General features: G+C 41.7%; 2 protein-coding genes across 3 annotated transcripts in view; one reads left to right on the forward strand and one right to left on the reverse strand.

Moving 5' to 3' along the window:
* top3b (DNA topoisomerase III beta) overlaps nt 1-15,000 on the reverse strand; it is a 115,266-nt gene that overhangs the window by 77,275 nt on the left and 22,991 nt on the right. For both annotated transcript variants that reach the window (XM_061765118.1, XM_061765117.1), the window contains exons 2-7: nt 11,700-11,831; nt 7,142-7,248; nt 6,969-7,043; nt 6,206-6,399; nt 1,767-1,923; nt 1,585-1,698 (exon numbers count right to left, since the gene is read on the reverse strand). In XM_061765118.1, the coding sequence (XP_061621102.1) occupies nt 1,585-1,698; nt 1,767-1,923; nt 6,206-6,399; nt 6,969-7,043; nt 7,142-7,248; nt 11,700-11,831 (779 nt within the window). The remainder of the gene's footprint in view (nt 1-1,584; nt 1,699-1,766; nt 1,924-6,205; nt 6,400-6,968; nt 7,044-7,141; nt 7,249-11,699; nt 11,832-15,000) is intronic.
* On the forward strand, nt 12,649-14,290 carry il17a/f2 (interleukin 17a/f2). The gene is made up of 3 exons (XM_061765108.1): nt 12,649-12,784; nt 12,944-13,119; nt 13,852-14,290. The coding sequence occupies exons 1-3, from the start codon at nt 12,770-12,772 to the stop codon at nt 14,078-14,080; spliced, it is 420 nt and encodes a 139-aa protein (XP_061621092.1). The 5' UTR covers nt 12,649-12,769; the 3' UTR covers nt 14,081-14,290.

The following is a 15,000-nucleotide window of genomic DNA, read 5'->3' on the forward strand; positions in this document are numbered from 1 at the left end:
CCACACATACCGCAAAAGTTCTATCTTGGTCTCATCAGACCAGAGAATCTTATATCCATCTTGGAGTTCTTCAGGTGTTTTTTTAGCAAACTCCGTGCGGGCTTTCATGTGTCTTGCACTGAGAAGAGGCTTCTGTCGGGTCATTCTGACATAATCTGCAAAAATTTGAACAATTCCATTTTTTTCTGTCAATATGGGGTGCTGTGTGTACATTGAGGGAAAAAAATGAACTTAAAGTAATTTTAGCAAATTGCTGCATATAACAAAGAGTGACAAATTTAAGGGGGTCTGAATACATTCCGTACCCACAGGAACTCATTTTCTTTGCAGATGTGGGGTTGTGACCTTGCGACGGCATGTACTTGACCTGAGAAATATGCATTGGCGTGAATCCTTTGCAGCTGCCTTGGCAAAGCTCGCGGGGCACGGTCACACGTGCCATCGATGCGAGGCATAGCCCTAAGGACAATATTCACTGGTATGATCACAAATGATATTTTTTGTTGCACTATGACCGTCGGTGACACCCATTGTTTTCCTTTGTTCCTACAGGCACTGGTTCGGGTCCCAGGTGTCCTCGAGGATCATGTCATGCAATATCAACGCTATGGGGACTGGCTATCATGATGTCACTTTGTTTTCACATGCTACCGGATGTGACGTCAATGGACACGTGACGTCATCGGGCACGTGCGCTGGCAGCATGCCAGGGGGTGACATCATCGGCAATCCATCATTTTGACTGAAAGGCCATTCTAATACTCTCTCTTACGTGTTAATATAAATGCCATTAACTATAAAGCTTTGTCGCTGCAACGACAACGGCGATTCAAATTTTTAATCGCGGCAAAACCATGAGTTTTGAGTCGCCTGTTTACATGAGTGGCCGATCCGTCGGTCACTCATGGCTACAGTTGCCAAACAACGCACACTGCGCCATAGTTCAGTCCGGTTCGGCAATGTCGCTCGGTGTGCGCCAACATTAACCCTTACCCACCATAATCCTAACCTTAACCCATCCTTAACTGGTTTAACACCAACCCTAGTCTTAAACCTAACCATAAAGGTCTTCGTTTTTTTTATTTTGTACAAATGTGATACATATTTGGGATGGTTGTTTCATTACCTCTGCGTAGCCTACCCTCCCCGCAATGCAAGAGCCAATCATGTTGAAGCGGGGCAAGTCTTCCTAATAATGCGTCAATCTGTGATATGGTACATCCCTGTCCGGTTTGTGTCACTTGTAATTTGCTTCATCTTTTGTTCATTTGTTTCATGTCTTCTTAATTTGATTTCTGAAATGGAAAAGTGTTTCGGCTTTTGTTAATGTTTTCTGAAATGTAAATTTGTTTCGACTTGTTAATTTGTTTTCTGAAATAGAAAAGTGTTTCACAATTTGTCATATTGTTTTGCACTTCCCAGCCACCATATGAAATGCAATATAAAACAATATTACAGGAAATATGATACATTGTTTTCAATGTACTATAAATGACGAGGAATATGTTTCAATCTTAGAAAAGTGGCAAATAGTGACCAGAGAGAGCACCAAATTTACAGAGATTATGTGCGTTGTATACTTGCCTGGGCTTCCTTGGATGTCTTGACCAGGTTGACAAACATTTGGCCCACCTCCTTGTCGAAGACCTTAACCCGATTCCAATCAAGGATCAATGGGTTGTCCTTCCCTTTGAAGACCTGCCAAAGAAAATGCTTCTCAATATACCAACACATTTCTTGATGTCCAGGGTTTCTGGGTGCTCTACCTTTGCATTTATAACCCAGTAGTTCTCTGGTTTAAAGGACTGGATTTTGTCATGACGTTCCACACAGAAGCCGAGAGTTGGGGTCTGGCAGGGTCCAAATGATATTAAAGAAGAATCCAGATTTCCATACTTCCCTTGGAAATATTTGGTTTGGAACCTACAAATAATTTGACATTCAGAAGGGAGGCTTAAAACTATCATCATCATCTACAATTACTGTCCTCAATAGAGTGAAAGAACTGTTATGATCAAATATAGAAAAAACATCAAATAAAATATAAAGTTAAAACATGTTAGATCAGTATGATAGATTTTGTCTTAAATTAAGAAAAACACATTGAGGGAAATAAATTATTGCACTTGGGAAAAAAAAAATTCCCACGTCATGAAATCAAAAAAGTTGCAGTGTAATATTTTATGGAAAAATATGCCTAAAAGGCACACAGAAACATAGAGGTCTAACCATAATTGTGCATGATGTCGGGATGAAGCACTAGTGGAGGAGGCCAGGACAAAGCATGTGAACAAATATTTAAACGGCTACGTTGTACTTTTATATAAAATCATACATGTATAATTAAATAATGTACAGGTACATGTATTTAACTTTTGTCTGAAGATGCTAGCAACAAAACAATGTTCGAGCAAGTTCAGCTTCAAACCATGATGTAATCAGCCCACAGTTATCGCTGTACATAGAGGATGTCTGCAAATCTGTTTACTAGTTTGGTCACATGACATTCCGCATAACCCCCATTAAAAAGTGAGGAATAAGAAAGTGACCAGTGTGTTCTGTGACTATGAGGCCTCATTCACCAGAGTGTTAGCTTGGAGTGCCATCCATCCATCCAGCCATCCAGCCAACCATCCATTTTCTCCCGCTTATCCGAGGTCAGGTCACAGGGACAGTAGCTTTAGCGGCAACGCCCAGACTTCTCTCTCAACCACTTCATCCAGCTCTTCCTGGGGGATTCCAAGGCGTTCAAAAGGCCAGCCGGGGGACATAGTCTCTCCAGCGTGTCCTGGGTCATCCCCGGGATCTCCTCCCAGTGGGACGTGCCCCGAACTCCTCACCAGGGAGGTGTCTGGTAGGCATACTAATCAGATGCCCCAGCCACCTCATCTGGCTCTTCTCAATGTGGAGGAGGAGCGGCTCTACTCTGAGCTCTTGTCACCGATGTTACGTGTGCTTCGCTGTTCCCCTGAGACCACAACCAGGCCCACGACCCGCAGCATGCGAAAATACAAAAGACCAGTGCAACAAATATGTCACTGGTTGATCTGATGAGCAAAAATGTTGCTTGAAGGTTAGAGTAGCAATAAAGGATGTCCGCTCCAGAAGTGGGTAGAGTAGCCAAATATTGTACTCAAGTAAGAGTTACTTGACAATAGTGTGACTTAAGTAAAAAAGTAGTCCTCCAAAAAATTACTTAAGAGTAAAAAGTACATAGTGAAATAATTATTCAAGTACTGAGTAAAGAGTGAGTAACTTCAGATTTTTTTAACCACAGCATGAACAACAATAAAATAAAAATAACAAAATAAAATGTGAACGTGCAGATTCTGATATTGCTGTGTGTATGTGTGTGTATGCATAACCAAAATTACAACAAAACATCTGCAATTTACTGCAAGGTGTTTTCTCAAGTTATAAGTGGGCTGAAATATCCATGTTTGGGCAGACAGTGCCAGACAAATAATACATGAAAGCTGTTGATTTTGTTCGTCTAAATGTAAACACGAGTCACGCGCCGTTGCCTTCATGGTAAGGACGACCTTCCCAACATGGCCGCCAAATAGGCACGACGATCAGCCGGGCTGGCTTATCTAGTGTTAATACCTACGCCAGGGAAGCCCAATAGAAGACTTAGTGTGAAGTCATGTGACTTTCTTGTGTCGTCTGACTGGTGAACTAGACTTAAACGTCACTAGCTCTTAAATTGGATTGAAGCAAACCGCACACAATGCGGAAGTCGTAGTCTCGCGCACGAAATAGTTGCTAAATAAGCAATAATTGATAAATAAAAGTAGCGAGTGACATTTAGATCATTGTAACAGAGTAAAAGTACCATTACTTCTTAACAGCCGAAGAGGCGGAAGTGTTTTTTTCTGGTCGAGTCAACTCCTGTGACTTATCCAAAGCAGCACAGGCGGAACCTCAGGCCGATGTGTGCGCATATTAGTCCGCCGCGGAGTAATATTCAGAAATTACATTTGTGTGTGGATGGTGGATGTGTGGAATGGATTTAGCTGCCAGCGTTCAAGGAGTACGAAACAACCTATGACGATAGCGACGGCGACACCCCCCACGAAAAACTCATCGGGTCTATACGATTCACGAAAATACTCTTAAAGGCTAACCCCAAATGAATCCTTCAGGAAAATATTAAGCACAGTATTTTTCTGTGATTTATTAGCCATTTCTGAATTTTAAGTTAGTTCATTCTGTGTTGTGACATAATCCCTAACCGAAAGGCGACTGATTTGCATGTATGATAAAAGTAATGAACAGAATCAGTGACAAAGGGCAGCCTTGGCGGAGTCCAACCCTCACAGGAAACGAGTTCGACTTACTGCCAGCAATACAGACCAAACTCTGACACTGGTCATACAGCCCGTATCAGGGAGTTCGGTACCTCATACCCCCGAAGCACCCCCCCACAGGACTCCCCGAGGGACACAGTCCAACGCCTTCTCCAAGTCAACAAAACACATGTAGACTGGTTGGGCGAATTCCCATGCACCCTTGAGGACCCTGGCGAGGGTTTAGAGCTGGTCCACAGTTCCACAGCCAGGAAGAAAAACACACTGCTCCTCCTGAATCCAATATTTGACTTCCCGATAGACCCTCCTCTACAGCACCCCTGAATAGACCTTACCAGGGAGGCTGAGGAGTGTTATCCCCCTGTAGTTGGAACACACACTCCAGTCCCCCTTCTCAAAAAGAGGGACCACCACCCCACTTTTCCAATCCAGAGACACTGTCCCCAATGTCTACGCGATGTTGTAGAAGCGTGTCAACCAGGACAGCCCCACAACATCCAGAGCTTTAAGGAACTCAGGGCGAATCTCATCCACCCCCCGGGGCTTGCCACCGAGGAGCTTTTTAACCACCTCAGTGACCTCAACCCCAGAGATAGGAGACCCAAGACTCTGCTTGCTCATGGGGAGGCGTGTCGGTGGAATTGAGGACGTCTTCGAAGGATTCTCCCCACCGACTCACACCGTCTCGAGTCGACGTCAGCAGCACCCCATCCCCACTATACACATCGTGCACTTCCCCCTCCTGAGACGGCGGTAGGTGGACCAGAATTTCCTAGCAACCGTCCGGAAGTCTTTCTCTATGGCCTCAGTGAACTCCTCCCACGCCCGGGTTTTTGCTTCAGCCGCCACCAAAGCTGCATTCCGCTTGGCCAGCCGGTACCCATCGGTTGTCTCAGGAGTCCCACAGGCCAAAAAGGCTCTATAGGACTCCTTCAGCTGACGGGATTGCTTACTGTTGGTATCCACCAACTGGTTCAGGGATTGCCGCCACGACAGACACAGACCACCTTACGGCCACAGCTCCGGTCGGCCGCCTCAGCAGTGGAGGCACGGAACATGGTCCACTCGGACTCAATGTCCCCCGCCTCCCCCGGGACGTGGGTGAAGTTCTGCTGGAGGTGGGAGCTGAAACTCCTTTTGACAGGGGATTCTGCCAGACGTTCACTTGGGTTATATTTGTCTAATATTTACATTTGTTTGCTGATCTTAAACATTAAAGTTAGGAAACTATGCCAATTTATAAGAATTTGAGAAGGGGGCCAAAAACTTTCTCTCAGTTTTCAAAAGAATCAACATCACTCCCTCGTGTGATATTGCTTAATTGTTGTTTTTGGATTTCGTTAATCATTAAACAATCCCAAATAATAATAATAATCAGGGAAAAAATATTTTGCAATAAACTTGAATGTAAATTTTTTTTATCCAATTAATTGTTGGAATAATTGATTCTAAGAATACTCAATAGTGACAGCCCTAGTTGCAACATCACTTGTGGGGCTGGCTTTACTCTTCTCACTTCGAGGCCCCTCCTTTTCATATTTTTGTGCCATGCCAACAATTGTGATGTTGTTGATAGGCACAAAATAACGTGCACTCTGATTTGTTTTGGCTCACTTCAGCATTGACAGACAAGTGAACCAACAGTGGCACTGCTTGCCACAATTATTTCCTTGACTTTGGATATCCAAACATTTTTATTCATCAATTTGTTGGTAAAGGAAGGGACAGTTATGTGATAACATGATAGGCTTGTACGTTTACGGTTTCACAGTTATAACCTCCTCTGAGGGCAACCATAACATGTCGGCAATTAAAACAAGTTTGACGCTTCTAATGTAAAGAATATTTCGTAGATTGAGGCACACAAAGCTAGACTGCATTGAAAAACAATGTACCGAGTGAAGGCACAACCAATGCGTAAATCCAGTTCCTGCCGTGCATCCACTGCAAGGGCTTCATTGTGGTTGGGCTCTCCAAGGTGATTCATAGCCTTCCAGATATCAGTGTCAGTAATGGAGCTGAATTTGGCACGGTAAACTGTCTGCTCCCGAACGACCCCCTTCATCACTGGTTGTACAGCCTCTAAAACCTTGGAAAAAAGATTTTCAAAGGTAAATTATTCAAGTCAGTAAACACAAACAGAAAACCTTTTTTTTTTTTTTTAGTGTGAGGGGTTCACGTCTTGAGTTAAATGCTGGTCTTCACAACCACTACCAAACATTTCAAAAGCAACTGAATATGTATAAACTCAATGGCCAGCTTGTTCTCATGAGAAGCTTGGCATTTTAGACTTTTCAGTGCCATTTCCAAATAAAAATCGATAAACACAGAATTCGATTTATAAAACACTGGCGTCATTGTTCCAGTCTAAACACTCAAACATCTATTCTTAAACAAAGGATGCACGGATCCGCAAGTACGTCACATCCATTTATGAATAGCAGAAAACGGCTGTTGTCTGAGTGCCATTCAACAATGTAAAGTTCGTAATGTTTCTCTAGCAAAGTGTACATTTACTAAGCCCAGCTGTGACACAAAATTCCCCTAACTGAAATTCGCAACGCAAATCTACACTGAGCAGAATATTAAAATACGCTTTTGAGTAGGGGTGAGGTCCGTCTAGTTGCAAATGATGTAGTGGAATGAAGTTTTCCTGACCTCAAAACAGATGTTCTCCCCTTCTTTGTCACAGTCCAACCATAAAACCAAGTAGTCACAACCTCTGGCTTCAACCTGACAAAAAAAGAATATCGGAACGCGTCACAGATACAAAGAACAATACATGACCTCTAGTTTAAGAGAGCCATCAGACACATTCATATTTTACTTACTTGGAGGAATTTCACCATGTTGAGTTTGGGGTTGACCTCCTTTTTTTCTGTTGGCGCTTTGCTGAAAAGTTCTGCAGGGTCCACCTTATCCCAGTTGTTGTACTTAGCTTGAAAAATAAGGAATGTTTTCCAATAGATTTTAATCATTATTCCAAGAACATTGTCATTCTTATCAACCATATGCTATAATCGAGAATATGAAACATGAAACCCTCCCAGACTCCGGGGTGGGCCAATATGAGCATGGGTTTGTGTTACCATGACAACAACTGAGCTTAAGTCCAAGGAGAAACATGGCTGCTTCAAGATGTGCCACATGAATAGCATCCTCCTCTTTAAGCACTCTCATTCTGGAAAACAATTGACTAAAATCAGTCTGTTTCACTTCATTTTTCACTATAACCAACTTCAAAGGCTAATTCAAAATCCATCCTCCAGGAAAATATTAAGTACAATATTTTTCAGTTTTTATTGTCCATTTCTGAATTTGAAGTTAGCTCATTCTGTGTTGTGACATAATCCCGAACATCGCTCCGTCGCTTAATACATTTAACATTAACATCTGGAAACTAATGAGATAATTGTAGGTGCGTTTCCTAATACAAAACGATCAACTCGTCGCCGATGTTACGTGTGTTTTGTGGTTTCGCTGGGAGCACAACCAGGGCCACGACCCGCAGCACCTCAACGCGAAAATACAAAAGACCAGTCCAACAAATATGACACTGGCTCATCTGATGAGAAAAAATGTCCGCTGCAGAGGTAGGTAGAGTAACCAAACATTGTACTCAAGTAAGAACAGTACTCTTGACAATAATGTGACTCAAGTAACAGTAAAAAGTAGTCCTCCAAAAAATTACTTGTTTTGTCAAGTTAGAAAAGAGCTGAAATATCCATGTTTGGGCAGACAGTGGCAGACAAATACTACAATCCATGAAAGGTGTTGTTTTTGTTCGCCTAAATGTAAACACGAGTAGCGCACTGTTTCCTTTATGGTAACGACGACCTTCCCAACCTGGCCGCCACGTAGGCACGACAATCAACCGGGCTGGCTTATCTAGTGTTAATACCTACACCCGGCAAGCCCAATGGAAGATGTCGTGTGAGGTCATGTGACTTTCTTGTGTCGTTTGATTGGTGAACTAGAAGTAAACGTCGCCAGCGCTTAAATTGGATTGACGCAAACAGCGGCCAATGCGGAAGTCGAAGTCTTGCGCACGAAATAGTTGGTAAATAAGCAATAATTGATCAATAAAAGTAGCCAGCGAAATTTAGATCATTGTAACGGAGTAAAAGTACCGTTACTTCTTAACGGCAGAAGCAGCGGAAGTGTTTTTTCTGGTCTCGTCAACTCCTGTGACTTATCCAAAAAAAGCAGGTCCCGAACGCGCAGGCGGAACCTCAGGCCGATGCACGCACATATTAGTCCGCTGCGGAGTAATCAGAAATTACATCTGTGTGGATGTGCCAGTGTTCAAGGAGTAAGAAACAGTATTTGACATCAGCGACGAGGTCTACTGGAAGCAATGCAGCGTAATCAACAGCGAGAATATCCCAATTCAGCTCCTGTAATACCCATCAAGAAAACCAGTCAGTATCTGTCTAACCACTGTCTTATAAACTTTGCCCACCATCCGAGCAGAGACTCTTCTGTCACATAACACACCTGACACCTTCGTCCACCCGTTCCAACCTGCTTGGACCTGTTTTTTCACTTCCTTACCACACTCACCATTGCTCTGGACTGTTGACCCCAAGTATTTAAAGTCGTGCACCCTCGCTACCTCTCCTCCCTGTAGCCTCACTCTTCTCCCTCACCCCTCTCATTCATGCAGATATATTCTGTCTTACTTCGGCTAATCTTCATTCCTCTGCTTTCCAGTGCATGCGTCCATCTTTCTAACTGTTCCTCCACCTGCTCCCTGCTTTCACTGCAGATCACAATGTCATCTGCAAACATCATGGTCCACGGGGATTCCAGTCTAACCTCATCTGTCAGCCTATCCATCACCACTGAAAAAAAGAAGGGGATCAGGCCTGATTTCTGACGCAGTCCCACCTCCACCTTAAATTCCTCTGTCACACCTACATCACACCTCATCACTGTTCTGCTGCCCTCACCCATCATTTGTATTATTCTAACATACTTCTCTAACACTCCAGACTTCCGCATCCAGTACCACAGTTCCTCTCTGGGTACTCTGGCATACGCTTTCTCTAGATCTACAAAGACATAATGGAGCTCCTTCTGACTTTCTCTGTACTTCTCCATCAACACTGTCAAGTCAAATAACGAATCTGTGGAACTCTTTCTAGGCATGAAACCATACGGTTGTTCGCAAATACATCTGTCCAAAGTCTAGCATCCACTACTCTTTCCCATGAATTCATTGTGTGGCTCATCAACTTTATTCCTCTGTAATTCCCACAGCTCTGCACATCACCCTTGTTCTTAAAAATGGGCACGAGCACACTTCCTCCATCCATCCATCCATACATTTTCTCACCTGCTAGAATTCTGTTGAACAAGCTGGTCAAAAACTCCACAGCCACCTCTCGTAGATGCTTTTAAACTTCCACAGGTAAGTCATCAGGACCAACTGCCTTTTTAATCCTCTTTAGTACCTTTCTAACTTCCCCCTGACTAATCAGTGCGACTTCCTGGTCCACCACACTTGCCTTTTCTACTCTCCCTTCTCTCTCATTCATCAACTCCTCCAAGTATTCTTTCCATCTATCTAGCATACTACTGGCACCAGTCAACACATTTCCTTCTCTATCCTTAGAGACCCTCAACAGCTGCACATCCTTCCCATCTCTACCCCTCTAGCTGGCCAACCTGTGTAAAACATTTTCTCCTTTTTTAGTGTCCAACCTGCCATACATGTCACCATATGCCTCTTGTTTGGCCTTTGCCGCCTCTACCTTCGCCCTACGTCGCATCTCCATGTATTCCTTTCACCTCTCCTCGGTTCTCTCAGTGTCCCACTACTTAGCTTACCACTTTCCTTGTATGATTTCCTGTACTTTGAGGTTCCACCACCAAGTCTCCTTCTCCCCTTTCCTACCAGAAGATACACCAAGTACTCTCCTGCCTGCGTCTCTGATCACCTTGGCTGCAGTGGTCTAGTCTTCTGGAAGCTCCTCCCGTCCACCGAGAGCCTGTCTCACCTCTTCCCGAAAAGATGCACAACACTCGTCCTGTCTCAGCTTCCACCACGTGGTTCTCTGCTTTGCCTTTGTCTTCCTAACCTCCCCACCACCAGAATCATCTTACACACCACCATCCTATGCTGTCCAGCCACGCTCTCCCCTACCACTACCTTACAGTCAGTAACCTCCTTCAGGTGACATCGTCTGCACAAGATGTAATCCACCTGCGTGCTTCTACCGCTGCTCTGGTAGGTCACCCTATGTTCCTGCCTCTTCTAGAAGAAAGTGTTCACTCCAACCATTTCCATCCTTTTCGCAAAGTCTACCACGATTTGTCCCTCCAAGTTCCTTTCCTGGAGGCCGTACTTACCCATCACTTCTTCATCACCTCTATTTCTGTCACCAACATGTCCTTTACAATCAGCACCAATCACAACTCTCGCTCTCTGTCTGCGATGCTCAGAACTACTTTGTCGAGCTCCTTCCAGACTTTCTCTTTCACCTCTTGGTCACCTCCTACCTGTGGGGCATAGCCACTAATCACATTATACATAACACCCTCAATTTAAAGTTTCAGCCTCATCACTCGATCTGATACTCTTTTCACCTCTAAGGGATTCTTAGCTAATGCTTCCTTTAAAAAAAATAAAATAATAATAATAAATTTAAAAAATAAATAAACCCTACTCCATTTCTCTTCACATCTACACCATGGTAAAATAATTTGAACCCTGTCCTTAAACTAGCCTTACTGCCTTTCCACCTGCTCTCCTGGACACACAATATATCAACCTTTCTCCGAATCATCATGTCAATTAACTTCCGAGCTTTTCCTGTCATAGTCCCAACATTCAAATTCCCCACATTCAGTTCTAGTCCATGTGCTTTCCTATTCTCTTTCTGCCTAAGAACCCGCTTTCCCCCTCTCCGTCATCGACCCACAGTAGCTGAATTTCCACCGGCACCCTGTAGGTTAACGGCGCCGGTGGCAGAAGTTGTTAACCTGGGCCACGACCGATCCGGTATGGAACTATTTGGATGAATGCTCATATTTGTTTGACAAAGTTTTAAGATGGATGCCCTTCCTGACGGAACCCTCTGCATTTATCCGGGCTTGGGATCGGCCTACAGTTTGTACGGGCTTGTGCCCCCCATACGGCTGCATTAAGAAATATAAAAGTTCCAATACTGAAAAATATAAACACACGTTAGAGGAGCTAATAGGCTTAAACAGTATTGTCATCTCTTGTGGCCTGGGTGAAAATGTCTTTAAAAACAAACAAATAAATAAATAAAGCTCCAGTTTGAAAAATAACAATTAAAAAAGTTTTTTTCACCAAAACACAGACAACAATTTGAACAACAGGTACTCCGGTTAGCATGGTACAATATGAATAATACCCACCAATAAAATCCAGACTCATCACATGTCCACAAACAGACGTCATCTTAAAACGTACTGTTTGGCCCTGGAAGATGCCAGTGAATTCATGCACGAAGCATGATGCATTGAGTCCCTTTCGGCTTGTGCAATTTTCTAAACACAGAAAAGGGGAAAAAAACAGGTTACTGGTCTATTGATCAAAGATGCATGATTTTATAATTATTTACCTGCATATTTACTTGGTTGTATCTGAAAGCCAGTTTTCATAAAGAACATGAAATGCATCAAGCAGAGCTAACTAACTGTTGAATGAGAAAATCATGGAGGTGTTTGATATAGCGACGGATGTGGATGGGATGTGGTGGCCATTTTAGGCAAAAACAAAGATACCTGAAGCACTCAGCCACTGGTATGCGGTGTGAGAAAAAGTTTTGAAACTTACGCGGCCATGCCAAGGCTGTTTGGTAACCAAAAATAGTATGGCACCTGAGGTAATTTTACTTTAAAAAAAAATTTGTTCATTAACCGAATCAATTGTAACCCAAGGTTCCACTGTCCAAAGTCAAACTCTTAAAAAAAATGTATTGCCATATCCCAAAGAAAAAACGTGCATAAAACACACACACACACACTACATCATTACTACGCACAAGTGACTACATCATCCTTCATTATGATGAACCAAGGTTGTTTTAGAGTTATGGAATAGATAAGTCCCTTTCCATGGATGTGAGGGGGTAGTGAAAAGTGCTCTCTCATTTGCTACATTGTTACATCTGTGAATAAAATTATACCCTCAAGGTTGAATATTAATTGACAAAGGACATGAATGTGAAAGAGTGACCAACGTGTGTCCCCTCACCAACATTTCAGATTTACTGATGACGAATTACGAATACCTTTTAAAATTCATATGACGAGCACACATGTGCAGACACACGCACATGCACACAAATAAAAAGAATGGTTGTCAAAACTCCAGCCAGGGAGCGCATTGAAGATCAAAGACAAACAACAGAGTCCGCAACATCTCCAAGGCTTAATCTAGAAATCTAGATTACAGTGTCCTGTCCTACCCTTGGAAATTAGTAATGGAAAAGATTCAGGTATGTGACTTTTACATTTATGTTGTTGATAAATCTATCCATCATCTATACCGCTCATCTTGATCAGAGTTGCAGGGAACTGACATACTTAAGCTTACTCTAAATTAAATGTTACAAAGAAAATAACAAAATCCAGTCCTATTTTTTTTCTGTGTCCAGATGCTGCGTGTATTTTTGCTGTGCTTTCTGGCTGTCCATCAGTGCCTGGCTCTGCCAATGCAGAGCCAATGTATCGACGAATCGATCTGCGCGTACAGCTTGCAGGACTACTACAGCCAATTCGCCAATATGCCCAGCAACATCAATGAACGCAGTATTGCCCCCTGGAATTATATGTGAGTACTGTCTCCGTATGAAAGTACTGATTGGAAATAACCGTGACACAATATAACATGGAGTACGGCTACACAATCCAATGAGATCTGATCTGAAATTTGTATCTAAAATTCGGCCAAAAATGATGCTTTTTTTTTTTAATAGTGTCAGTGTTAACAATCGATTTACGAATACAGTCGGGTTTGCAGTGTGGCCGAAGTATACACGTGTATTGGATTTCACATGTTGCAGGAGTAGTGGGGTAGGCCAGTGAGTTGGTGGGTCTCTCAGTTTGTAGGTATGTACTGTACAGGTATTAGAATTAAGGTAGAAAATACTGGTATAGCATCATGTAAAGGATATAGATTCATTAAACATTTGGGATAGTACTTTTCAGAGGGTAAATTCCTGCCTAATTTCTACATTAAAAATAATTTTCATTGTTTCTTGATTGTTATGTAATATCCTAGTTTCGAGTGATGGTTAATTTGGGGTTTTCCTTTGCTGTAAGATATAATCATCAAAATTATACAAATAGGCCTATATTAAAAAGAACTCATGAATATTTCACTTGGAGTGTGTCTAGTGCACCTCTGTAATGAATTTCACTTTTTGAATTGAACTACCTTACTAAATCAAGCTTTTGAAACAAGTGTAATTTACTGAGATGTACCAGTATCTATGTACGTATGTATGCATGTATGCGCACACTCACTACGTATTTCTGATTTTATTCTGGTCCTTATGCATAGTGAAAACATCGACTTGAACCGGGTACCGCAGGTGATACACGAAGCCAGCTGCCACACAAGCCACTCGTGCAGTGGCCTCGACAATGCTTTTGGTCTACAGACCATACCTGTAGCCCTGAGGATGCCCGTCCTCAAGAAGAACCCCAGATGTTTCCCAACGGCAAGCTACTCTCTGGAGTTTGAATTAATCACCATAGCTTGTATATGTGCTATTTCCAGGACCAGCTGAGGAGGTCTGGTGGTGACATTGTCATCTCATGGTATTGTTGTGATGTCCCTGTGGAGAGGACTCGCAAAAGGCTTATAATTTAACTAGATTGAATTTACATTTATTAAGACTTACTATTACACACTAAATATATGAATTACTGTATATGCATAATGATTTTTCCACAATCAGGACCATGCCTATTGCCTGGTGTCATTCACTTAAAAGAAATAAAAGTCTATTAAAAATAGATGCCTCTTTATTTCCACTCTGGAATTACAGGTGGTATGGGTCCGAAACATGTCAGAAAATGGGCAGAAATTGCTTTCTTTCTTAACTCAAAGCAGATGTTGGCAAATGTCTTATTTTATGATTGCATGCTCGCACTATATATATATATATATATATATATATATATATATATATATATACATACATATATATACATACATATATATATATATACATACATATATATATATATATACATACATATATATATATATATACATACATATATATCTATATCTATATCTATATATATATATATATATATATATACACATACATAGATATATACATACATATACATGTGTATATATATATATATATATATATATATATATATATATATATATACACATACATATATATATATATATACACATACATATATATATATATATACACATACATATATATATATATATATATACACATACATACATATATATACACATACATACATATGTGGTAAACAAACACATACTGAAGTCAACTACTAATAACCAGTTTGATTTTATATCCTTGAGATAATTTTGATGTTCTCTTTGATGTTATAATTTTAGCCAGATTTTGATTCTTCTACCAACAAGAATTACTTTAGTTTTTCTTTGAAGGTGGACTGATTTTTATTTTTCTACCAACAAGAATTACTTTAG

This window comes from Phyllopteryx taeniolatus, unplaced genomic scaffold (genome assembly GCF_024500385.1).
Source record: "Phyllopteryx taeniolatus isolate TA_2022b unplaced genomic scaffold, UOR_Ptae_1.2 contig_25, whole genome shotgun sequence".
NCBI lineage: Eukaryota > Metazoa > Chordata > Actinopteri > Syngnathiformes > Syngnathidae > Phyllopteryx > Phyllopteryx taeniolatus.

Bases quoted from the DNA above. Each gene is read 5' to 3' on its own strand.
- il17a/f2 (XM_061765108.1), top strand. The intron at 13,120-13,851 runs GTGAGTACTGTC...CCTTATGCATAG, and splicing joins ATTGCCCCCTGGAATTATAT to TGAAAACATCGACTTGAACC.